Source organism: Hevea brasiliensis, chromosome 14 (genome assembly GCF_030052815.1).
Source record: "Hevea brasiliensis isolate MT/VB/25A 57/8 chromosome 14, ASM3005281v1, whole genome shotgun sequence".
Taxonomy (NCBI): domain Eukaryota; kingdom Viridiplantae; phylum Streptophyta; class Magnoliopsida; order Malpighiales; family Euphorbiaceae; genus Hevea; species Hevea brasiliensis.
In genome coordinates, this window is record NC_079506.1 from 19150757 (window position 1) to 19176155 (window position 25399).

Consider the following 25399-nt stretch of genomic DNA (forward strand, 5'->3'; position numbering starts at 1 on the left):
ATAAGCAATTGTTTTACTTTTACATGACTCTGTTTATTTTATTTCTTGCATACATACAGTGTTTGGATCTATTAGCTAGACGTTGAATTTATTTCATTTATGAACGAATATTATTAATAAAATTCATATTGAATATGATTTATTTTCTATTATAATATTTTTAGGTATAGACATAATTTCTCGCAATTTATTTTAGACCAAACAAGCTCTTAATAGAATGATAGGTAAGTCCTTTTAAAAAAAAATAATGATAAAATAAAAGATATTTATATATTTATAGAAGAAAATATTCATACCATATTGAAAAGTTAAATATTTCAATTTCAATTTATATTTTCTTTATTAATTTAGGTATAAATTAATTATAATTTAATACTAAATATTCATTTTGTCTAATATAAAATATAATATAAAACAAAGATACTTAAAATTATGAAATTAAATTATTTTTAATTATAAATTTATCATTAACTTTGGACATGCAATTCTACATTGATTCTAAAATTCTGGACATTCAATTGCAAACTTCTTGACCAAGTTTACTGTATTATAATTTTCTTTCATAAATTCCTTTTCATATCAAATTTAATAGATTTTATTTTAATTTGAAGCCAATTAATTTGTTTATTAAAAAAGTTTGTTTAAATTATTATTATTATTATTATTATTATTATTATTATTATTATTATTATTATTATTATTATTATTATTATTATTATTATGCCAAATGACCAATAAACTCCAAATTTTGTGAACTTCTTTTATTTTAGTCAGATCTCTTAATTTTATTAATTTAATATACAAACTTTTACATTAATTTCAATTTTAACAACTAGCATAATTTGAATGTTCAATTGATAAAAATAATTCAAATATTTTTCTACATTAACATCATCCATCCTTTTTAAAAAATTGAACTTTTTTAAAAATATTAAAATAATAATTATATTTGTATATTTATTTATAAATTATATAGAACCACTTTGTGCCACTAATTAATTCTTGTATGTTTTAAATTAATAAAAATAATTTTTTCACATTAATATTTAATTAAATCAATACTATTTGAATTTGAATTTAACTATAATTATAATTTATTTTAATTTAAATTCAACAAATATGTTTATTAAAATTGTTTATATATATATATATATATATATATATATATATATATATATATAGAAACATTTAGGAGTTCATGAATAAATATGATCAAAGTAAATATGAAATTTTTATTAAAAAAAAATAAATAAGAAAGAGAGGATAAATGTATGAACGGATTAAAATGCTTTTATAAATTTAATTTAATTTTTTTCAAATTAATTTTTTTTTTAAATCCTTCTTCAGAAAATTTTTTTTGTTTATAAGAAAATAAATTAATATTCAATCAAATTAATAATATTTTAATTAGAATTCAACTATTAATTTTAATCTTATTTTAATTTTTATTTAACTAATATATCTATGAAAAAGTTTTTTCTTTTTTAATTTTGTACCATTATCTTTCAATGTTGTCTTCAAACAATCATAAAATTAAGAATTTTAAGGTTCATCAAAATACTATTTGATAATGTAGAGAGAAATTGATTATTCATCTGGAAAAAGAAAGGAAAAAAAAATTATTGCCAAACCATAAAAAAGTGGTATAATTAATCACATTCGTATGGAGTTTTATTTTGCCCTACTTATTGAAATTCTCAATCCAATAGAGGTTCTTAAATATTATATGTTATTTTAATATTATTTTATACACATAATTTATAAAGCCTCTGTATAATTTCATGTTGAATTTGATTTATTAACATAAAAGTTTTTTATGTATTCTTTCTCATTCTAAATAGGTTTATAATTAATTGCTTAAATTTTATTGTTGTTTTTTATTTTTATAATTATATCATAAATTTAAGTAAATTAAAAATAATTATATTGTAAATAAAAATTATAATTTTAAAAAAGTCTAATTAAAAATATAAAAAGCACATATGCACAAGATCATAGAGAGTAATTAATAAAAACTTGTTGTAAATACGTGTAGGTATTGGACTTCTTTTCCTCCTCAAATCAGATTTGGTTTCGTCTCAAGGTGGGCCATAGAATTAAGGACATTAGGGAGAAGTTAAAAGAGGTGGAAAATGAAATTTCTAGCCTCAATTTAGAGAAGAAAATAATAATAGATGTGAGAGATAAAAGTAGTGGAAGGGAGACATCCTCTGTACTGAAACCTGATATAATAGGCAGGGAAAAAGATAAGGAGAAAATGACTTTGTCATTGTTGAATCCAGCTAGTAGTCAAGGAAATGTTTCTGTGAATGCAATTGTTGGTATTGGGGGCTTAGGAAAGACTGCACTTGCCCAGTTGGTGTATAATGATGAAAAGGTTAAAAATTACTTTGAGAAGAAGATGTGGCTGTGTGTTTCTGAGGAATTTGAGGTGAAATTGCTAGTTAAGAAGATCCTTGAATGTGCAACTAATAATGAGGTGCCTAATTTATTAGGACTAGAACAATTGCGTATTCGCCTTAAAGAGAATTTAGAAGGGAAGAGGTATTTGTTGGCGTTAGATGATGTATGGAATGAAGATCAGAAAAAATGGGATGATTTGAAAGCTTACTTGTTGATGGGTGCCCCAGGGAGTAAAATTTTAGTCACCACTCGTAGCACAAGAGTTGCATTAGTCATGGGTGTGGATTCCCCATATGTTTTGCAAGGTCTAGCAGACAATGAGGCTTGGGATTTATTTGAAAAATTAGCATTTGGAGAGGGGCATGGTGCAGTGATGAATCCTAACCTAACAAAAATTGGAAAAGAGATGGTAAAGAAATGTAAAGGAGTTCCACTTGCAATAAGGAGTTTGGGAAGCCTCATGCATTTGAAAACTAAAGAGAGTGAGTGGTCTTCCATTTTAGAAAGTGAATTATGGAGGTCATTTCAAACAAGTGAGAATATTCTTTCTGTGCTGAAGTTGAGTTACTATCACTTGCCCACTTATTTAAGGCAATGTTTCACTTATTGTGCCATGTTTCCCAAAGATTACGAATTCGATAAAGAAACATTGATTCGTTTGTGGATAGCGCAAGGATACATTGTCTGTTCAAGTAAGGATGACGATTTAGAGGATATTGGAGATCAGTACTTCAATGAATTGTCATCTCGATCATTCTTCCATCAGTCAGAAAGTATGAATGGTTATAAAATGCATGATCTTATCCATGATCTAGCACAATCGATAGCAAAGGGTAGGTACTTTGCAGTAGAGAATGTTTGCGAAGGAATCCATCATGTATATTGGCCATATTCTTTGAATGAAATTGAGATGCTGGTTAAAGTTAAGGGCATGAGGACATTATTTTTTAAAAGTTTTCCTAAAAGTGAAACATTAAAAAAGGTTTCAAATTTTCAAAGGTTACGTGCCTTGCATTTATGGTGGAATATAAATGGAGTACCAAATTCAATAGCAAGATTGAAGTATTTGAGATATCTTGACATTTCTTGGTGTGAGATGGAAACGCTCCCAAAGTCCATAACTAATTTGCAAAACTTGCAAACTCTAATACTCTCATTTTGTAGAAGGCTTCGAGAATTACCGAGAGATATAGAAAAATTGATCAGCCTTAGGTGCCTCATGATTGATGGATGTGATAGCCTAAGATGCATGCCAATTGGATTGGGGAAATTAACTTGTTTGCGCCAACTGTCAGATTTTGTGGTGGCAAGGGAAGAAGGCTCTAAGGGGGCTATGCTAAATGAATTGAAAAGCCTAAACCAACTTAAGGGAAGGATTGTCCTCCGAAACCTTAGAAATGTGGAAAATGTTGAGATAGAGTCCAACCAAGTGAATTTAAGGGAAAAGAAACACCTCCAGTATTTGGTGTTACGTTGGAGATATACTTATCTTTATGATGGCCCTATTGATAATACTGTAGTTGAAAAGAATGAATTGTTGTTAGAAAAGCTTGAGCCTCATCCAAATTTACAATCCTTGGTTGTGGAAAGTTTCATGGGTGTGAGATTTTCAAGTTGGTTGCCTTCTATCACAAATTTATTAGATATTACCCTTAGGGGTTGTCTAAAATTGAAGCAGCTACCACCGTTGCACCAACTCCCTTTTCTAAAAACCCTTTGTCTCGAACGCCTTTATTCTCTAGAGTATATATCAGATGAGGAGCCTTCCTTTTTGGCATCGCCATCAATTACATTTTTCCCATCGCTGCGAGAGATTGTACTCACAAATTGTTTGAATTTGAGAGGATGGTGGAGGAAGGAGAGAAGGAGTGGGGTTGAACTTGCTCAATTTCCTCGTCTTTCAAAAATGGAAATTACATGTTGCAACAACCTTATTCTAGATGATGGTGAAGCCATTGAATGGGGAAGTTTCAGGAGTCTTCAATCTCTTTCTATTAGTTTTCTTTCAGAATTGAAATCTCTACCAAAGGGGCTTCAACTTGTTACAAACCTGCAAGAGCTCACCATCGATGATTGTTCTAGTTTGATGGCTTTACCAGATTGGATAGGCAACCTCACATCCCTTCAATGGCTAGAAATTTCCGATTGCCCTAATTTGAGATCGCTGCCTGAGGGAATGCATTTACTGACTTCTTTACAGAAGTTGAAGATTACAGGATGCCGAGAGTTGTCTGCAAGATGTATGAAGGAAAAGGGTGTGGATTGGCCAAAGATTGCTCACATCCCTAATCTCGAGATTCAACCTCCAGGTTTTTGAATATTCCTATTCCCATTTCTTATTCTGTATTTCTTTTAACACCCTCACGATTTTTATGTGCACTTCCTTCTCACATTGTTCCGCTGCAGCTCAAGCATCTTCTATTTTGAAAATTAACTTCTTTTCATATCTTAACAATAAAAAAAAAAAAAAAAAAATTTAATGGCCTTTGAGGGTTTTTTATTTTTATTTAACTTTCAATATTCATTTGTTCTCTTAAATTTCAATTTAAATTATTTAAAAGTACATATTCTAACCATGAATATATTGACAGAGGAATATTCTCCATCTCGCTTGTATGGAGAGACAGATTTAGAGGAAAGTGTGATATAGAGGATCTCAAGTTTGAAATTTACCACAAAAAATATGTGAGAATTACTATTTATTAAATTGAATTCTTTTCATATCTTAAATGATAGTAATTCTTTTACATGATTTTTCTAGATTGTACTTAGAACTATTTTATAAGCATAAATAGAAAACCTCTCTAACAAAATGTAAAATTACTCTTCATCTTATTTAATGACGCAGTGATACATGTCTATGGAGATGGATATGCAAAGTGAAACAATCTTATGCTATTTTTAATTCTGGTAAGTTAGTGCTTCAAACATCAAGAATCCGAAGCTACTTTTGTCTTTAATTAAAGGGGTTAATTAGTTTGGTTCTCATTCCTACGTGCAGGAGTTGGATGCACAATTCTACAAATTTGATTATTCTCCATATAGGCAATTTATAGTAATCTATTGAATGGCATTTGTACCTTTTATTTGTTAAATTCTAATAGTTGAAGTGTTGATTTAAGCTGTACATAATAAATAATTATTTTAAAACATTTATTACATATATGTAACATTGAAAATACAACTTATTTTTTATAATTTATAAATAATATTAGCTAAATGATCATTTTTTTTTCTTTAATTTTTTTATTATTTATTTATTATTAACTTAATCATCAGTGGACATGCTGGGAATATCCCAACACACTTATTAGATGATATTTTTTTATATTTGGATCATAATTGAGGGATCAAGTCGATCCACAATTAATCTGGATTAAAGAGTTTTTAGCAACATAAAATATCTTGTTTGTCCTTTATATTTTTTGAGATAAAATATCTCTCTATCCTTTATTCTTTCCTCTTTCAATATTTTCCCTCCAACTATATCATCTTTTTAGCAAATAGTAATAAATTATACTTTCATTTTCAAGAAAAAAAAAATTAAACTTATTATCTACACTTATTTTCTCTACACATATTGAAGAAAATATATATAATTATTTGAATTTTAATAACATATACTTAATATTTAAATTTTAATTTTGAAAATTTATTTTAATTTTACTTTATTAAAGCTTTAAAGAGTATAATTTACATGTACCTTTTCCTTTAGCCAATGTTTATGATGAGATAATTTTCTCTTAGCCAATATTTATCGTTTGGAGGTTTTTTTTATTTTTTCCTCAATTTTGTACCAATTGACAAAAATCATGTATGTTACATAAAAAGTGTAAGGTACAACATGCATAATTTTTTGCAATTACCATTTAATATAGCTAGTTTAGTTAAAAAAAAAAATATGACCGCTTAATATTACGATTAATTTTAATTAAATCAAATTATTCATCTCACTTTTAATTTTAATTAAATTTAATTATTTTATTTTTAATAAAAAATGATTTTAATTTAATTTAAATTAAATAATTATTATTCAATTTAAAATTAATTTAAATTTAATCTATGATACGAAATTGAATTAGATAGTGACAGATACATTAATATGCTTGTTTGGTTTGAGTAAATAGGATGGATCTATATGAATTCAATTCAATATATATTTTAATAAATCAAATAAACTGAGCATGTGATATGTCACATTGATTATATCAATTGTAAAAATTATAATTTAATTGATTCAATTTAATATATATTTGAGTCAGCTAAATCAATTTGAGTATTTGACATGTCATATTGATTATATATTTAGTTAATTAAGCTTTTAATTGAGTCAATTGAATCAATTGATTATATACAAGATTATATTAATCATATATATTTAAGTCAATTGCCAAATTATAATTCAATTGATTCAATTGAATGTATATATTGGAGTTAACTGAATTAATTTGAGTATATTGCATATCACATTAATCATATATTTTAGTCAATTGAGTTTTTAATTTAGTTAATTAAATCAAATTGATTATGTATAATGTCACACTAATTTTGTACATTTAAATCAATTGCAAAAATTATAATTTAATTGAATATATATTTGAGTTAATTGAATTAATTTGAGTATATGACATGTGACATTAATCATATCTATTTGAGCCAATTATGAAAATTACCATTTAACCGATTCAATTGAATATATATTTAAATCAATTGAATCAATTTGAGTATGTAACATGTTACTTCAATAATTTATTTTAGTCAATTAAGCTTTTAATTGAGTTAATTGAATCAATTGATTTTGTGTAATATCACATTGATCATATATATTTGAGTCAATTATAATAATTATCATTTAATTGATTCAATTGAATATATATTTAAATCAATTGAATCATTTTGAGTATATAACATATCACATTGATCATATACTTTAGTCAATTGAATATTTAATTGAGTAAATTAAATCAACTGATTATGTACAATGTCATATTAATCATATATATTTTAGGTTAATTGTGACAATTATCATTTAAATAATTCAATGAAATATATATTTTAGTTAATTAATCAATTGAGTATGTGACATGTCACATTAATCATATATTTTAGTTAATTGAGTTAATTGAGTATTTGATTTGTTATATTAATCATATATTTTTGTTAATTAAGCTCTTAATTGAGTAAATTGAATCAATTGATTATCTAATATGTCATATTATGTCAATTAACCATATATATTTTGAGTCAATTGAATTAACTGATTATATATATTTTGAGTTAATTGTGACAATTATTATTGAGTAAATTGAATCAATTGATTATTTAACATGTCATATTATATTAATTGACTATATATATTTTGAGTCAATTGAATCAAACTGATTATATATATTTTGAGTCAATTGTAACGATTATTATTTAAATGATTCAATTGAAGATATATTTTAGTTAATTGATTCAATTGAGTATACGGCATATCACATTATATTCAATTATTCATATATATTTAGATCAACTATAACAATTATTATTTAAATGATTCAATTGAATATATATTTTAGTCCACTGAATTAATTAAATATGTGAAATGTTAAATTGATCATATATTTTAGTGAATTAATCCTTTAATTGATTCAATTGAGTAAAAATATATAATTTATTTATATGAAATATTTTTTTAATTAAGTCAATTGAATTAATTTAAAAATATAATATTAATTAATTAATTATTATTATATATACATTAATCGAATCAATTTAATCAATTTATATTGTTAGTTTAACTGAGTTAATTTAATCAATTTAAATTCAAATTTATCATCTTTTTAATTATAATAAAGTAATATATATTGTACTTTTTAAATATTAATTTACACATAAAAATAAAAATAAATAAATAAAATATATTATTTATTTTTATTTTTAAGTTTTTTTAATTTACATAAATATATATTTTTTAAATGTGTAAACCTTGTTCTAAGAAAAAAGAAAATTGTTAATTAAAGAAAAGATAAGAGAAAAAGTAAAAGAAACTTTTAATTTGTATTAAAATTTGTAGCTATAATAAAAATGCAACAGACACAATTTAAATTTTAAATTTTAAATTTTTATATTTTCCCATAAAAATAGTTTAAAGGATATTTTAGTAAAATGACTTAATTAAAAGTGAAGAAGTTTAAAAAATATCTTATATATATAACACAAATATTTCATCTCAATTCAACGTGTGATACAGAGCGTACCCATCTCCTTTGTCCCTCTCCAGCTAATATTCCACCTCAAGTCCCTCCCCTAATTGTTGATCCTTTTACCCAGAAAATGCAAAATCAAATGGAAAGAAGACGGTCCCTCTACAATTATATTCATGCCGTTTTTTACACCTTCGAAGTCCATAATAGCTAAGGATATCAGTAGATAGGGTATCCGGATCATTCTACTCAAAATTAAATCCGATTAATATTTTTAAAATCTAAATTCATCACAAACTCAATTAAAATTTATTCTCAACTATTTGAACTTATTCCAAACCCAATTATTCTTATCCGAAAAATACTTAAATACATTTTAATTTTATATATTTTAATTAATACTCTACATAATAATTATTATTTGATTCATTTCATATTAAAATAAATATTTTCATTTTTTATTTAGTTTTTTATTCCTTAACCAGAGGGCATAAAGAGCCTCAAGGTAAAATTGAACTTAACTGACACATAATTGACCAAATTTAAGAATTTGCACTTAATTGGCTCTCGTTGCTAATTTAAATTTCTATTAAAATTTTGAATAATTATATGATCTATTAAAATTAAATAAAATTTTATTTTTACATAATTATTAATTATTTTTTAAATATTGCTTCATAAAATGTAATAATATAATAGTTTTACAGTATAATTGTATCTAAAAAATCATATACTATTAGAAAAAATTTATCCATAATAGCAAGTCTAACAATAAATATGCTAAAAATAAAATCTGAAATATTATGCTAATGTTCAAGAAATAATAATGAAAAAATTAAAATTCAAAATAATTTTTAATTTTTTATATTATTAAGTTAAATTATAAGTAAGATTATTTTATAATTTTTGAGCTCTTGGGTAGTGAAGTGATATAGTTATACCTTTGTATTTAAAAGTTCTTTTGCCAAATAAATACAAACTTTTACTTTTTGTTGTTGATTATATTTAAAATTTTTAATTTTAAATAATTTAATTAAAACTTTCAAAATTTACAAATTTTTATCTAAATTTTGAAAAACAATTTAAAGATTTTGACTTTTTAGACTTAAACTGTCATGCGGCATGCCATATCATATTTTTTAATTCTTTTTATTTGATTCATCTTTCTCTCTCCTTCTCTCTTTCTTGTAAAAAGTCAAAATCCCTAAATTAATTTTTAAATTTTAGATAAAAATTCTTTAATTTTAAAAGTTAAGTTATATAATCAGCCAACATAAATGTTTAAATTTATTTTGTCAACGAACCTATTTAAAATAGATAAATTTGGGAAAAAAATCCAACTCATCTGCTTAGATTATATATATTAAGGAATTTTATTGGTGAGAAATGTTGTATACTTAATAAACCACAATCTAACACTTGTCATTATCAAATTAAATCAGATGATGATAGTTTAATATGGTAATTTAGGCTAAATAGCAAGTTCTTGTAAGTCAATTTGAGAGTCTCAACTTTTATATATATATACACGCACACTTAAACATGGTTGTACATATTAATTTTGACATTTTTTTAAAATATTCGGCTTGTTTAATTTCAAAGAAACTATTACTGCTGCAATAGGACTTCTTTTAACATTCTTTAGTTGATGTTGTAATTTTTGATGAGACAAAAATTGTATTAGTTGTTAATTATAAGGTATACAAGTTGATTATCTTTATTAGGCTCTGTTTATTTTGTAGAAAATAATTTATATATAAAAAATAATTTTTTATAAAAATAATTTTTTAAAAACATTTTATATTATTTAGTTACAATATTAAATTAATAGTATGTGTTTATATAAGTATTTTTATATTTTAATAAGATTATTAAATTTAGAAAATGACGTTCTTAAAAATAACTTAATTTTCCTTTTAATCAGAAAAATATTTTCTATTAAATTAATTCTTTTTTTAATTAGGAAAATATTTTCAGTTGATTATTTTTTAGTTTTCTAAATAATGAAAAATACAAAAAATGATTTCCAAAAAATATTTTCTGTAAAACAAACGTAATCTTAATTTTTCAAATTCTATTACTTATAAATAGATAAATTTATTTTTCTTAGAAGTATTTAAAGTTTGATAAAGAATGAATCACTTTTTCTTGAAATCAATATGTTGAAATTAAATTATGCCATCAATATGATGAAAATTATTAAAGCAGCACCTTTATATATTGTAGTCCGTAAGCAAAATAATTAAAACAAAATATAAAGAGCATAAAGATTAACAAAACAAATTAAACTAGGGCGGTAGAACCAGCCACAGATATATGGATAAGATTAAAAGGCAAAACTACGATTAAAGCACAAATACTGTTAAAGCATAAATAATATGTAACAAAACAGATAAATTAAAGTGCAAGATATAAATCAATTAAAACATAAAATAAATATGGGCAGTAAAACCAGCCACTGATAGATAAACAAGTAAGAACAGAATTTTCTGAAAATGGACTTTGATTAACACTTGAAAGTTACTTACATATGGAGATAGAATTTAAAGTAAAAAGGGTAAGAATACAAGGAAAAGGATATCGGATGAGAGGAGAAAACTAGAACTTGGTAAAGGAAAACTCTTATGGAAAAATTCTGTCTAAGCTTGGGTAGAACCTCTCCTTTTATAGATGAAGGAGGGCCTTGTACAATAATTGAAAGTTACTATTACACATGTGAAAAGTTGGCAAAGTTGGCCAAAAGTGGAGTTTCCTATAGCCATGTGAAGTGAAAAAGTTAAATAAAGTCTGCTAAAAAAAAATGTCTTTTCTGCAGCCTTGTCAAAGTGAAAATAAGTGAAGTCTGCCAAAAGTAAAAACTCCTGTGTTCATGTGATGATTCAGGAGTGCTTAAAGGCGGAGAAAATGGCAAAATAGTCATCTTCATTGTCATTTCCAAGGCTGACTGGTTCCGATGATGTGCTGGCTTTACTGGAAGTTACAGAAGAATCTATCTTGCTTGATAATAGTTGCTTCATTATAGTGAAATATTCTTCTTCTGTTTTAGCTTGGGCAAGTGGAGCACTTGCATGTGATTTATGGGCAAGGAAAGTTGAAGTTAAAGTAGAGGGAAGTTGCTTTTGGCGGTCCTTAGACTATTTTAGAAGCCATTTTTCCACAGTTGCTAAGGAGGCTTTTTCAGTTTTTTGGAACTTAGACCACCATTTGACCTTGAATCTTTGGATCAGAATAGGGCCTTGAATAAGTTGTCCAGGTTTAAAGTTATATTCCCAGGCCAGAACCTAAGAAACAAAGAACTTGAAAACAAAAAGAGTTAATGGATGAAACAAGTCTTCTTCTGGTTGAGGGACATATCTGGCTTTAAAAGTGGTATACCCTTGATAAATTTCAGAAGGTAAGATTTCGGGTGTGGCTCTCATCCATGCCCACCATTGAGTAAACCATCTGGGAAAGTGAAAAGTAGAGACAGTGTTGAAAAAGAAGAGCCAGATATGAGTTAAATTGGAGTTTTGGTTTAAAAAGGCATTCATCCAGGCTTGGTGGTAATCCCAGTAAGTGAAAGTTTGATTGGCAGGAAGGCTTTTTCCATATCTGGCTTAGAATTTTTTGGGAAGTGAAAGGTTTTGTCCCCAATCCATTGGGTGTATAACTTTAACGATGGTGTAAGTTGAGCAATTTGGAGAGGGAGAGTTTTCCGAGAAGTGTTTTATTTTGACTAAACCGGTTTCAATCAAAAAGCTTTGATAATAAGCTTTGTCTTTAGATTGTTCCCACGGTTTGTAATGCCAATAATTGAAGAACTTTGCTGCATACAAACTAGGGTTAGAATCATAAAAATCTTCTTCAACAGTTAAAATGTTTTGGAAAGATTCTTTGACAAACCATTGCGGAGAGGAACCGAAATTTTGTGAAAAATTTTGAGAAACAATTGGTTCCTCAGGCTTTAAAGTTAAATTCATTGGGGAAACAAGCTTGGGGGTTAAATTAGTTTGAGAAGCAGTTTGTTAAGTTAAAAAGGTTTGGGAAATAGTTTGAGAAAGAGGTTTTGGTTTATGTAAAATAATCTCTTTCTCTGTATTTTTTAAACAAATATCAGTGATAGCATCTTTATGTGGCCCCTCAGGAAGGGACCCTTTCAAAACCTCACAAAGCTCAGGATGGTTAATAAGATTGGCTAACTATTCCTGTAGCTAGCTTTCTTGTGATTTTGGAGGTTCCTTTGGGGCTTTAGAAGCTTGTGAAGTGGAAGGGTTTTGTAGTAGATCTATCTCTTTTTGGAATAAGCAATTCCAAGAAACGATAGGGTTTTGAGGGGTGACTTTTAGTTGAGTTAAAGCAAGAGCTTGGGATTGGCTTGAAGGCTTTTGTTTAGATGAGGAAGTTGATTTTGCTTTTGATTCTTTTCTCTCCTTTGGTGAATCTCCCGATGGTTTTCTAGGAATCACGGTGAGGGGTCTACAAAAATTCACGAGTCAAGAAGTCAGGGATAGAATTCATATCTCCTTTAATATATTCAATATCAAAATAAAAAATACTCAAAATAGCTTGCCATCTAGCAAAAATAAGTTTTGAAGCTATATTTTGAACATCTTTTTTCAAAATTTTTTTTGCAGATTTGCAATCTATTCTCAAAAGGAATTTTTGATTGAGTAAATCGCTTTGGAACTTTTGAATACATATAACTATAGATAAAACCTCCTTTTTAATAGTGGAATAATTTTTCTGAATACTATCCCAATGTCCAGAAACATACTGAACTATAACTTCTTTATCTTTTTTCTTTTGTTTTAATATTCCTCCATATCCGACTTCAGAGGCATCCGTTTCGACAATTTTGAAAGCAAATGGATCAGCAAGATGTAAACAAAGGATTTGCTTTATTTGGGCTTTGATTTTCTAAACAAGGGAAGTCTATTCCTGTGTCCAGGGCTTTGGATTTTTCTTAACTCTTTTATGAAGTGGTTGAAGCAATCTGTTTAAGTTAGGAAAGAAATCTAAGACATAGTTTAGACATCCTAGAAATCTTTGAAGCTGAGTTTTGTCAAGAATTTTGTCAAGAAATTTATGAGTGAAGGCAAGTGATCTTTCTATTGGCGAGATTATGCCATTGGAAATATAGTGTCCTAAGAAACTAATCCTAGTCCGAAGCATTAACTTTGGACTTAGAAATTACTAATCCATTTCTTTTGGCAACAAAGATAAAAGTTCTTAAATGCTTGAAATGTTGCTCAATAGAAGATGAAAAGATTAAGACATCATCAATGTAAACGATGCACGCAGTATGGGTTAAAAATGTAAACGATACGATGTGGATGGTGGGATTCCTAGCTCCATTGGTAAACTTTGCTACTTGGAAAATTTTGATTTATCTATTAACAAATTGATGTAGTTTGCACAAGTCCTTGAATAAACGCATTGGGGTTTAAGCGGTCCCTTGCCAAGTTTGATGTACTTGAGCCTATCCAACAATCATTTAGTGGTAATTTGCGAATGGTTGAGTCAACTTAATAATCTTGTAGGATTGTCTCTAGACTATAACTTGTTTCATGGCTCCATCCACGCTTCTTTAGGAAACTTACAAAACTTAATCGGTGTAAACCTTTCGGGGAACCAACTAAACGGGACTCTTCACGATAGTTTTGGTCACTTTCTACTATCTCGCCTTGGATGTTTCCCTTTATAACTGATAGGTTCAATCTCTCAAGTGCATTTCTCAAAGCTTAATAAATTGAAGTTCTTGGGATTGAGCTCCAATTCATTCTTTTCCAATGTCGGTTCAATTGGGTACCTCCATTCCAGTCCAGGATCTTGAAGTAGGTTCATGTCATTTGGGTCCTACTTTTCCAGCTTGGCTAAGAACACAAAAAGAAGTTACATCGCTTGATATCTCCAATGCCGGCATCTCGATTCCATACCAAACTGGTTCTCGGGATATTTCCTCCAACCTCACATCTGTTAAATGTTTCTTTTAATCGGTTACATGGCCACTAAAAATCCTTTGATTGTAGTTCCTTTGCAAATGTTGATTTGAGCTCCAACTTTCTAGAAGGACCAACTCCCTTTCCACTTTTGAAATTGAGTTGCTAGAACTCTCCAACAATCGTTTTTCGTGTCCTATTCGGAAAAACTTGCTCAATCCATGCCAAACTTGGTCTTCCTCTCTCTTTCAGTAACCAATTGGTGGAGATATCCGGTCTCTATAGGAGCTATGGTGTCCCTTGTGGTCCTTGATCTTTCAGTAATGACTTATCGGTAGCATTCCTTCAAGCATTGGGAATTGCTCTTTCCTAAATGCAATGGATCTTAGCTTCAACAAATTGTCCGGGGAGATTCCATTGTCTTTTAGTCGGTTAAATCAGCTCAGGTCACTTCATCTGAGCAATAATAAACTTACAGGAAGCCTTCCATCATTTTTTCTAAATTTATCAAACTTGGAGACTTTGGATCTTGGTAACAACAGATTATCAAGTGAAATTCCACCATGGATTGGAAGTGGTTTTGCAGACCTTAGAATTTTGAGCTTAAGGTCAAATGCATTTTTTGGTGAAATTCCTTCCACTCTGTCAAATTTAAGCTCACTGCAGGTCCTTGACCTTGCTAAAAACAATTTGGCTGGAAGCATTCCAGTCACTTTTGGAGATTTTAAAGCCATGTCTCTGGAACAGTACATAAATGAATATCTACCGTATGGGAAATGCAGAGGCGTTTACTATGAAGAAAGCTTGATTGTGAATATAAAAGGTGGGGCTCAGAAGTATACAAAAACTCTTTCTTTGGTCACTAGTATAGACCTTGCCAGCAACAACTTACATGGAGAGTTTCCTAAAGAAATCACAAAATTGGTGGGCTTAGTGGCTTTGAACTTGTCAAAGAACCAAGTCATCGGTCAGATTCCTGGAAGCATTTCAAACTTGCGGCAAATTTCTTCTCTTGATCTTTCGCACAATAGGCTATCAGGTGCAATTCCTTCCAGCATGTCTACATTATCATTTTTAGGTTACTTGAATTTATCCGACAATAACTTCTCAGGCATGATCCCTTATATGGGGCATGTGACAACTTTTGATGCATCATCTTTTGATGGGAACTCTGGTCTTCGTGGAGCTCCACTAGTCCTCAAATGCCCTGGTAATGATTCAGATGGAGGAGGAGGTTCCATTGTAGAAGACAGTAGTGATGGTTTCAGTGACATGTGGTTTTACTTGAGCATTGGCTTGGGATTTGCAGTAGGTATTTTAGTTCCTTTTCTGATTTTTTCTATCAGAAAACCTTGGAGCCACGCCTACTTCTTGCTTGTGGAAAAAACTGTTGATAGACTACTATATTTGGCCTGCAAAACTGCTACTCGTTTCAGGAATCGTTGCAATTTCCAAGCCTAATTTCATTAAGTGCTTTAGTGCAAATCCGGTGGAAGTGAGTTTCATATAAAATAAAGGCATGTAATTCATCTGGTCTTGTCCTACTCTGTTGCATAACATAATCTCTTTTAGCTTCAAGCATTTTTGTAACATATTAGTGAATTTGCATCAATTCATGGTAGACAAGATGTTTCACCTTCATTTTAGCTTCAAGCACTCAATAAAGATCTCTTCTTACATCTTTATCTCTCAATTCCTTAGTAGTGGGGAGATAAATAAGGGGTCCAGGACCAATTTCTTAATGAGTAACATTCAAATCCATTTCACAGATGGTAAAATAAGATCTACAGCAAAATATAGTCACACTTCTCAAATCTCAATAATTTTTTTTCCAAAGAACATATTCCCCCTTTTTGAAAACTATAATTTTGTAAGAATTCAATTCAATTGGTTTATTTTTTTTTATCAATTCTCATATTTTGCATGAAATACTTCAATTAATTTTTATTTTAAAAAAAATAAATATAAGCATGATTGTGTATTTATTTTTCTTGTAAATCTATATATATATATATATATATAAGGTAGAGTGTTATTCTCAAGGAAATGATATGTGACACTTTTCTTGAAAAACTTGCCATGTGTCACCTTCCATAAATGCTCTCATCTATACTAATTATTATTTAGGTTTTTTTTTTATTTCTCTTTTAATTATTATTATTATTTATAATATTACTTTAACATTTATGATTTAAATTATTATTTTTATTAAAATTTAATTTTTAAAACCGTACCGAATTAAATCATGAAACCAAATTATAAATTTTAGAAACCGAATTAAAATAGATAAAAAATCAAATCGAACCGAACAGCTCTATTTTGGTTTGGTTTGGTTCAAACCGATCGGTTTTGGTTTTTGATTATTTTTTAATTTAGACTTGATTTTCAAATTATTTGGTCTAATTTTGACCTTGGTTTGAACCTAATAACTATTAATCAATGAAATTAAACAATTTATATGTATAAAATTACATATAATTCATAAATTTCTCATAAAAATAAATCAATTCAAAAATCAATAAAATTATTCGGTTCGATTTGACCAAATTTTTTCTCTTCAAAATCGAACCGAAGTAAAATAACTGAAATTTTTATAATACAAAACCGAATCAAATTATTTTAGAAATTAAATCGAATTACCGAATTAAGATAGTTCAGTTTAGTTTATTCGGTTTGAACCGAATAATGCTTACCCCTAATTAAGGCCTTTTCTAATTAAATACAATATTTAAAAATTATTTTTATCATTTTATAAATACTAATTATTATTGAATTTTTTTATTTCTCTTTTAATTTTCATTATTATTTATAATAATACCTTAACATTTATGATTTAATTTATTATTGTCTTTAAAATTTAATTTTTAAAAAATTATGACATTTTATGATTAGATGTAATATTTAAAAATTATTTATATTATTTTTTTTATAAATTATTTATGCAAAAATATTATTTGTCACATGTTACCCTTAATAATAATAATAATAATAATAATAATAATAATAATAATAATAATAATAATAATAATAATAATAATAATAATAAAAGGTCATTAATGGCCATTAGTTTAAAAAAAATTGATTATTAATTTGTGATCACATAATCAACTATGATATAATTTAATCAACCTTAAATTATTTTATATATTTAATAAATATTTTTATTACATTGTTATATTTTCTATTATTTTTATTATGAAATTTTATTAAAAATTTTGAGAGACCAAAAATATAGTTGATATAAAAAGTTATAAAAATAAAATATAGAGATTTGACTTATTTATAATTAGTATGTATTTATTTTATATTAATAATTTAATATTTTTTTATTTTATTTTTTTTAAGATTAATTAATGCTCATTATTATTATTATTATTATTATTATTATTATTATTATTATTATTATTATTATTATTGCTAACCTAGAACGATTTAATTAAAACGGTCAAGTAAATAAGAAATATTTTACTATTATAAAAATTGAATTTGAATGATTGTTACTATTTTTTAACTAAATAATATTTAATTATAAATTATTTTTTTATTTAAATAGTTTTATTTATTTGTCTATATGTTATATGATATATTTAATATACATCAAGTATTCTCTTTTCACCAAGTATTTTCATTTCATCTAAATGCTTTTAAATCTTTATTTGATTTGTACTAATTTTTTCATTATTTCTTTCAAAAATTATTAATTATGATTCTAAAAATTTATTTATTTAAATATATTTACTTAATATTTATTTAATTATTAATTTTTTATGAATTTCTTATTTAATATTTCCTAAACTTTTGAATATTTTATTTTATTATAATTATATATTAAATACAATGATAACTAATATTTTGATTATTTATATTTTATTATCATTCATTTTTAATAGAGTTATTTTAAAATTTTAATTAAATATCTATATTTTTATGCATAAATTATTTTAATTAATTATATGATAAATTAATAAAAAATTTATTATTATAACTAGTAAAATTTTATTTAAATTAAATTAAATAAAAAAGAAATTTTAATTTAAAATTAATTCAATAATAATAATTTATCTTATTTAAAATGTAATTAAAAATTAAATTAAAAAATAAAAATTATAAATGCATGGGTATTTTGCTAGTGATTTATTCCAAAGGAAGCCGCTGTAAAAGAAACTGAAAAAATATTCATACAACATTTTAACAGATAAGAGTAGTGAATAAATCAGCAAATTGTTCAAGAAACAGAAAACTTGCAAAAAGAAAAAAAGAAAAAAAAAAACTCAAACAAAATCATCCACAAAACTGAAGTATATGTCACCCCAAGGCCTATTGATTGCAAAAACCAATTAAGGAAGCAATAAACTTACTGCAAATCCCATCCCAATGCTCAAACAAAACCATTTGTCAATGAAGCCATTAGCATTGTCAGCTCAGTGGTGACACTGTAGTTTGGATCACCGTGTAGACACTTTACAGTAAGGGGACTGCCACATAGACCAGGGTTTCCGATGAAAGAGGATGCACTAGAAGTCATCATGTGATCTGTGTAAGGGATAACACCTGACAAGTTATTGTTGGACAAATTTAAATATGCCAAAAATCACATTGAAGACATTTTTGGGGGAATTGGACCCCAAAACTCATTGCAGGAGAGATCAAGAGATGACAGCTGTTGCTATTCTGAAATGCTCTTGGGAGTCTGGCCACTGATGTGGTTTCTAGGCAAATTCAAAAACACCAAACCAACCAATTTTGTTATCTCTTCAGGGAGCTGTCCATATAAATTGTTTCCTGAAAGGTCTATGCTAGTTAGAAGGGAAAGAAGGGAAAGAATCTTGGTATATACAAGAGGCTGCCCAATTATGTTGACTTTTAAGTTTTCCTGGAAGAAATGTAATGATGATCCGCCAAATGAGAAACGGCCATAGAACAAATAATGGAGTCCATTTTGAATTTTAGCCATGGCTTTAAGATTACCAAAGCTTGCCGGAATGGTGCCGTTCAACTTGTTTTCCGCCACGTCCAGGACTTGCAATGACCTAAAATTTGAAAGTGCAGGGGGAATTTCTCCATAAAAGGCATTTGATCCCAGTCTAAGTATTCTGAGACTTGGGAATGCTTCTCCTATCCAAGGTGGAATATTTCCAATCAACCTGTTATTTCCCAGGTCCAGAGTTTCCAGAATCGACAAATTCTGGAGAGCTGATGAGATTGCTCCTGATAATCTGTTGTCGCTCAGATGAAGTGTTTGAAGCAAATTTAGCAGGCCTAGAGATTCTGGAATCACTCCCAACAAAAAATTTTTCTGAAGATCTAAATCGGAGAGGGAGAAGCAATTCCCCATGCTTGGAGGAGTGCCTCATGTTAGATTATTACCTGAAAGATCAAGGGCTATAAGTGACGACAACTCTCCAATTGAGGCTGGGATTGCACCTATAATCTGGTTTCGGGAAATAGAAAGGAAACCCAAGTTTGGCATTATTTGACCAATATTTTCTGGTAGAGGACAAGAGAAATGGTTATCTGAAAAATCTAGGAGCTGGACTTCAACACCTGGACGAGGAATGGATCCTTTGAGGTGATTAGAGCTCAAATCAACAACTGCAGAGAGAGAGATACATTTAATGGAATTGGTAAATGACCCTCTAAACTATTGAAAGAGACATTCAATCGAATCAGATTCCCTGACATGTTCCAGAACCAGTTTGGAATAGAACCTGAAATACTAGTATTTGAGAGATAAACACCTTTAATGTGTTTTTGAGACTGAAGCCAAGCAGGAAACGAATTGCCTAGATAGCATGAATTTATTTCAAGGTCCAAGAGTTGGAATGTAGGAACCCAATCAGAACTGACAATCACAATGAATGAATTATCTGATAGTGTCAAGTACTTCAATTTACTTAGCCTCAAAAAATTTGCTTCTGAGATAATACCTGACATTTCATTGTTGGAAACATTGAGGGCAAATAACTCAGAGAGCAGACCCAAACTATCAGGGAGACTACCATTGAGTTTGTTTGTTTCAAGTCTGAGCTCAGACAAACACTTCAAATTTCCAAAGGAATGGGGGATTGGACCTTGCAGAGAGTTACGTTCTGAATAGAGTATAACAAGATTTTTAAGTTGACCCTTCCAATTTGGCAACCTACCAGCTACCTGATTGTCAGTGCACTCAAAGTTCAGCAATTTGGGCAGAGGACTTTTAGAAGGGCCGTTATCTCTTTCCTGGAGAAATTCTGGTAAACCTCCTGTCAAGTTATTATTCGACAGGAATACTTTTTGTAAGTTACAGAGCATACCTATGGAGCTTGGAATCCCACCCTTGACAACATTGTTTGACAAATCAAGATAAACGAGAGATGTCGTATTTCTAAGGGAAGCTGGAAGTTTTCCATGTAACTTATTGATTGAAAAATCAATTTCTTCTATCTTTCTCCGGCTTCCCCAGAATAATTGGAAGGCACTTGCTGAGAGATTTTCATTGCTATTAAGGTCCAATGACTTTAGATTTGGCAATTCACTGAAACCAAGTGGAATCCTTCCGTACAAGCCACTACTGCTGATGCCAACAAATACAAGGGTGCGAATATTCACAATCCAATTTGGTAACATGGAATTGAAGTTGTTATGACCAGGTCTATGACTGAAAGTGAAGTAAAATTAATAAAAGGGAGAGAATAGGTGATACTGGAGAGACTACAGAAAGATAAATGCAACTCAGTTAGAAATGGAAGCTTGTTTAATGTTTCAACCCATCCTATTCCTACAGTTGAAAAGTCTACTTGATCCATTGCCAAATGTTTCAGTGTGATAAGACCAGTCACCTTGTCAATATTATCAGCTGTTAGATCTTGAAAATCAGAAGAGATATCAAGAAACTGCAAGCTAGAGAGGTTTCCAAGATTTGGAGGGATGGCACCACTAAACCCAGCTTTTGATAGGTTTAGATATTGCAAGTTCTCCAAAGAGGACAAGAAATCAGGAATGCTGCCATCGAATGTGTTGAAACTCAAGTCCAGATATTTCAAGGAGTTGAGTTTAGTGAGTGAAGGTCTTATCTCTCCGTTTAACGATGAAAGATCATACCTGCCAACAGAATCATAATCAGATGGATTCCGGAGATCAACTGCAATAACAGCTTCAGTGGTATTGTCACAAATTATTCCCCACCAGCAGCAGCAATTGCTTCTTTGCCATGAGGAGAGTCAGTTTTCAGAATCTTGAAGACCCTTTTTGAAGTCAAGAAGAGCTTCTCTATCTGAATCTTTGCAGGCTAATAATTCTCCCTGTGCAACAGAAACATGTTTTCCTGTTATCAAATGGGTGAGAAGCAACAAAATCCAGAGAAGTGGTAAATTCACCATAAATCAAGACTCAAGGCCTTATCCCAAGGTATTTTGCGGTCGCCTGGACGAGCACTCACCGAAGTGGGAAAGAGTGAGGAGTCGCCACTTTGATTTTGAGGGAAATCAAAGAAAATTATTTGTGAAACGCGAGTTAAAATGAAGCCACTTCAAATGCAGAGATTCCAGGTTCGGGGTCCGTAAACGGGTGGGGAAGGTGTTAGGCACCCCACCTCGTCCCTCAATGAGGGTGAGCAGATTTAACCTTACGCTCTTTTATAAATTAAAATTGATAGTTAGGAGGGTTCGAATGGAAATGTTAATCCCTTTGATAAAAGGGAACGTTTGATTTTTCACTAACTCGGATTACCCAGATACACAAGTAAATGAGACAACCTTAGTGAATTGATGTCGTGTGGCGATTTTTCACTTATGGGATTATTTTGCGTATTTGTTAAAATTTGACTTGAGAATCGGATAAGAACTCTCATCCGATCTCCCTTAAATATTTATTAGAATTTTGATTGAGAATTGGATAAGAACTCTCCTCCGATCTCTTTTAAATATTTATTAGAATTTTTTATTGAGAATCAGATAAGAACTCTCCTCCGATCTCTTTTGAATATTCATTAAAATTTTTAATTGAGAATCGGATAAGAACTCTCCTCCGATCTCTTTTAAATATTTATTAGAATTTTTTATTGAGAATCGGATAAGAACTCTCTTCTGACCTCTTTTACTCGAGTGGGGGTCGGATAAGGACTTTTCCGACCTCTCGACATCTTTACATATCGTGAGAGCCTAAGGCTAAGGGTTCTGGCCTTCAACGATGCCGGGGACCTAAATAAGGCTTCTTTTGACTCATTGGTAACCCATGACTTGACAGGGGGTACAGACCGAATTTTACCGACCTCCTATGTAGTTGCCTTAACAGCACCTTTTGGCAAGCAATACCCGATCCATCCCATTCACTTATCTAAGGTTTGGTTTTACTCCGCCTTGTGACGTCTTACCCAATCGTCTTTTGTGTTATTCTAGTGATTCGACTCTACTATTTTCCTGACTTATCATTCAGACTTTTTATTATTTTGAAGAGACTCTTAAGATACAGTTACCTACATTTTATCCAACCACTTATACGCTACTCGAGATTAGGACACTTACATTTAAAAGTAACAAAGATTAACAAAAAGAATGGACTGATTAACAAAGAAGTGAACTCGAGAATAACCTTCTCCGCATTTTTTAACACAATATGAACTTGGTGAAAATTACAAACATAAAAATAAAGGAAATACATAAAATAAAATGCGCATTAGTTAAAGCAGCGATATAAGCACTCACCTGTAGGGAGCCAAATCTATTGAACTAACTACGGAATCACAAAACGTAATAGGACTGCGGGCTGATAGCCTGACGACTAAGGTTCGCCTTGAAATGAAGGATACTTTGCTAACATGCAGTCAGGTCAAAATAATGATCGAATTTGAATGAAGTTGAGCTTGGACAACGGGAGTGGAAATAAAGATAACACAGACAGAAAGTGAGATTGTCACAGGATAATGAACGACCTGAAAATGGAGAGTTTCAGCATTTAAAAATCCCTTTGCAAGAAAATACCTCAGAAAATTGGTTTCAAAAGTTTTTCTTATGAAAGCTCAAAAATAGCAGAGTAACGAACTGAATTAAGTTTCAGAGTTCTTCCACTATAGTTACCACCTCTTTTTTTCGTCCTCCTTCAATAGTTTTTCATGCAGGTATTTATAGGGAATGGGTGTCCCCAATGAAGGGTCAGGATTTTCTTTGAGGGAGATGGAGGGTTTGGATCTTAAAGGACATGATCTGATGCTTGAGAATTAAAGAGAATCAAAATGAACGGCTGAGATCATTTTCAGAATATTTGTCCTTTTTCTCTTCTAATCTGACGGTCCCAAATCTTCTTGTCCGGGGCGATCCGAGGGCCGGGAATAAAAGACGCCGGTCTTGTCGCCTTCTTCTTTGATCCAAGGGCTCCGGGCTCGTCCTTACAAGTGAGATCAACGGTGGAGATTGGGATGTACAGGACTGTCATGACATATTCTGGCACCTGTCAGTAATGTGGGCGATTTTCAGGCGAGCGGTGGAGATCTCGTCTGCAACGCTTTAACTACCTCGGCTCTGATTATGACGATAGTTATTGGAAGTTGTCTTATTCTCCTTGCTTTCTGATCTCCCCTCCTTTCCGATCTTTCCAATACAATCCCTTTTCTGATCTCTCGTGCCAGGCCCTCTTCCCGATCTCTCCTGCTCCAGTTTTCTCCTGTATTTGGTCCGGCTCAGTCAAAGCATTTATTTCCTTCGATTTCCGAGGTGTCCACTTCGTTTTCTGCTTAGCAATAAATGCTCGGACCATCCTCTATATATACCTTCAACAGGAAACCCTTCCTCATTTGATTTTCTCCTCTTTCCTTCTCACTTTTCTTGTTCTAGCTGCTCCGGCAACAATTCCGGCCATGGTGGCCGCTTTTGATCTTTTCCCGATTGTCTTCTTCGTCCCTTGCCTGAAAATTTACGATCCTGGTGATCAGAGAATTATGATAGCCTCATTTGATAACAGTGAGAGAACCGGACTAATTTACCGATCTGGATCGAGGACCTTGATCGTGTCGATCTCGAGTCGTTCCACCGATATAAACGGCGAACTAATTTCGGGCGAGAAGACTGCTAATATTCCTCTTAACATCGGTGACTGCCCCTTGAAGTTCATATGGCTCCTCACCACATTGGGCGTCCCAACTACAGCTCGGTTCTGGTCGATGACTCATGAGAGTCATAATCACCCCGTCTGAGCTGTACATCTATCCGCTGTCTATGGCTGAACAAGTCTCTTGATTCAGCCACGAGACTAGGCTTTGACATAGGCTTTTATTAGATAGGATGTTCCACCGATCTCTAGAGATCGCCCAAATGATATAATCTGACCTTTAATGTAATCCGATCCCTAGAGATCGCCCAAATGATGTAATCCGACCTTTAATGTAATCCGACCCCTATAGATCGCCCAAATGATGTAATCCGATCTTTTGAAAATAAAATTTTATTCTGTCAATTATTATTTTATTATTGATGCATTGGTTATTTTCCGATCTCTGAAGTATTTACCCGATCCGACTCTTAATTTGAATGACCCTTATCCGATCTGTAATTCAAGACACCTTGATCTGCAGCTCTCTAACTAGCCGATCTCTTTATGGAATTTCTGGAATGTTCGTGAGACGTGTCAGAAAAGGCTGGCAGTTCTCGTTAACCGATGCGCCGCTTGGGGCTCTGTGAGCATTAAATGCTCGGACGGGTATAAATAGGGGAAGGGTTAGCCAGTTGCTCCCTTATGTCATTTTCAGCCTTCTCGCGAGCAATTTCAAGAATTCTCTCGTTTTCTCAAGTTCTTCCGACACCGATCAGACTCCGGTAAGGGTTTTGATATTTATTTTAGTCTAAATTTCCTCCCTTTTCTGAAAATGAGTGGCGCCGAGGGTCAGAGAGCGGCAAGCCCCCCTTCCGTTCAGATCTCGTG

General features: G+C 30.2%; 1 protein-coding gene and 1 pseudogene across 1 annotated transcript; one reads left to right on the forward strand and one right to left on the reverse strand.

Annotated features, from left to right (window-relative positions):
* Positions 1 to 2257: 2257 nt before the first annotated feature.
* On the forward strand, positions 2258 to 4720 carry LOC131172834 (putative disease resistance protein RGA3). Its single transcript, XM_058134368.1, has one exon. It carries the CDS (start codon positions 2258 to 2260, stop codon positions 4718 to 4720), a length of 2463 nt encoding a protein of 820 aa, XP_057990351.1.
* Positions 4721 to 18780: 14060 nt separating this feature from the next.
* LOC110645279 (receptor-like protein EIX2) lies at positions 18781 to 21867 on the reverse strand (annotated as a pseudogene).
* Between the last annotated feature and the right edge of the window lie 3532 nt (positions 21868 to 25399).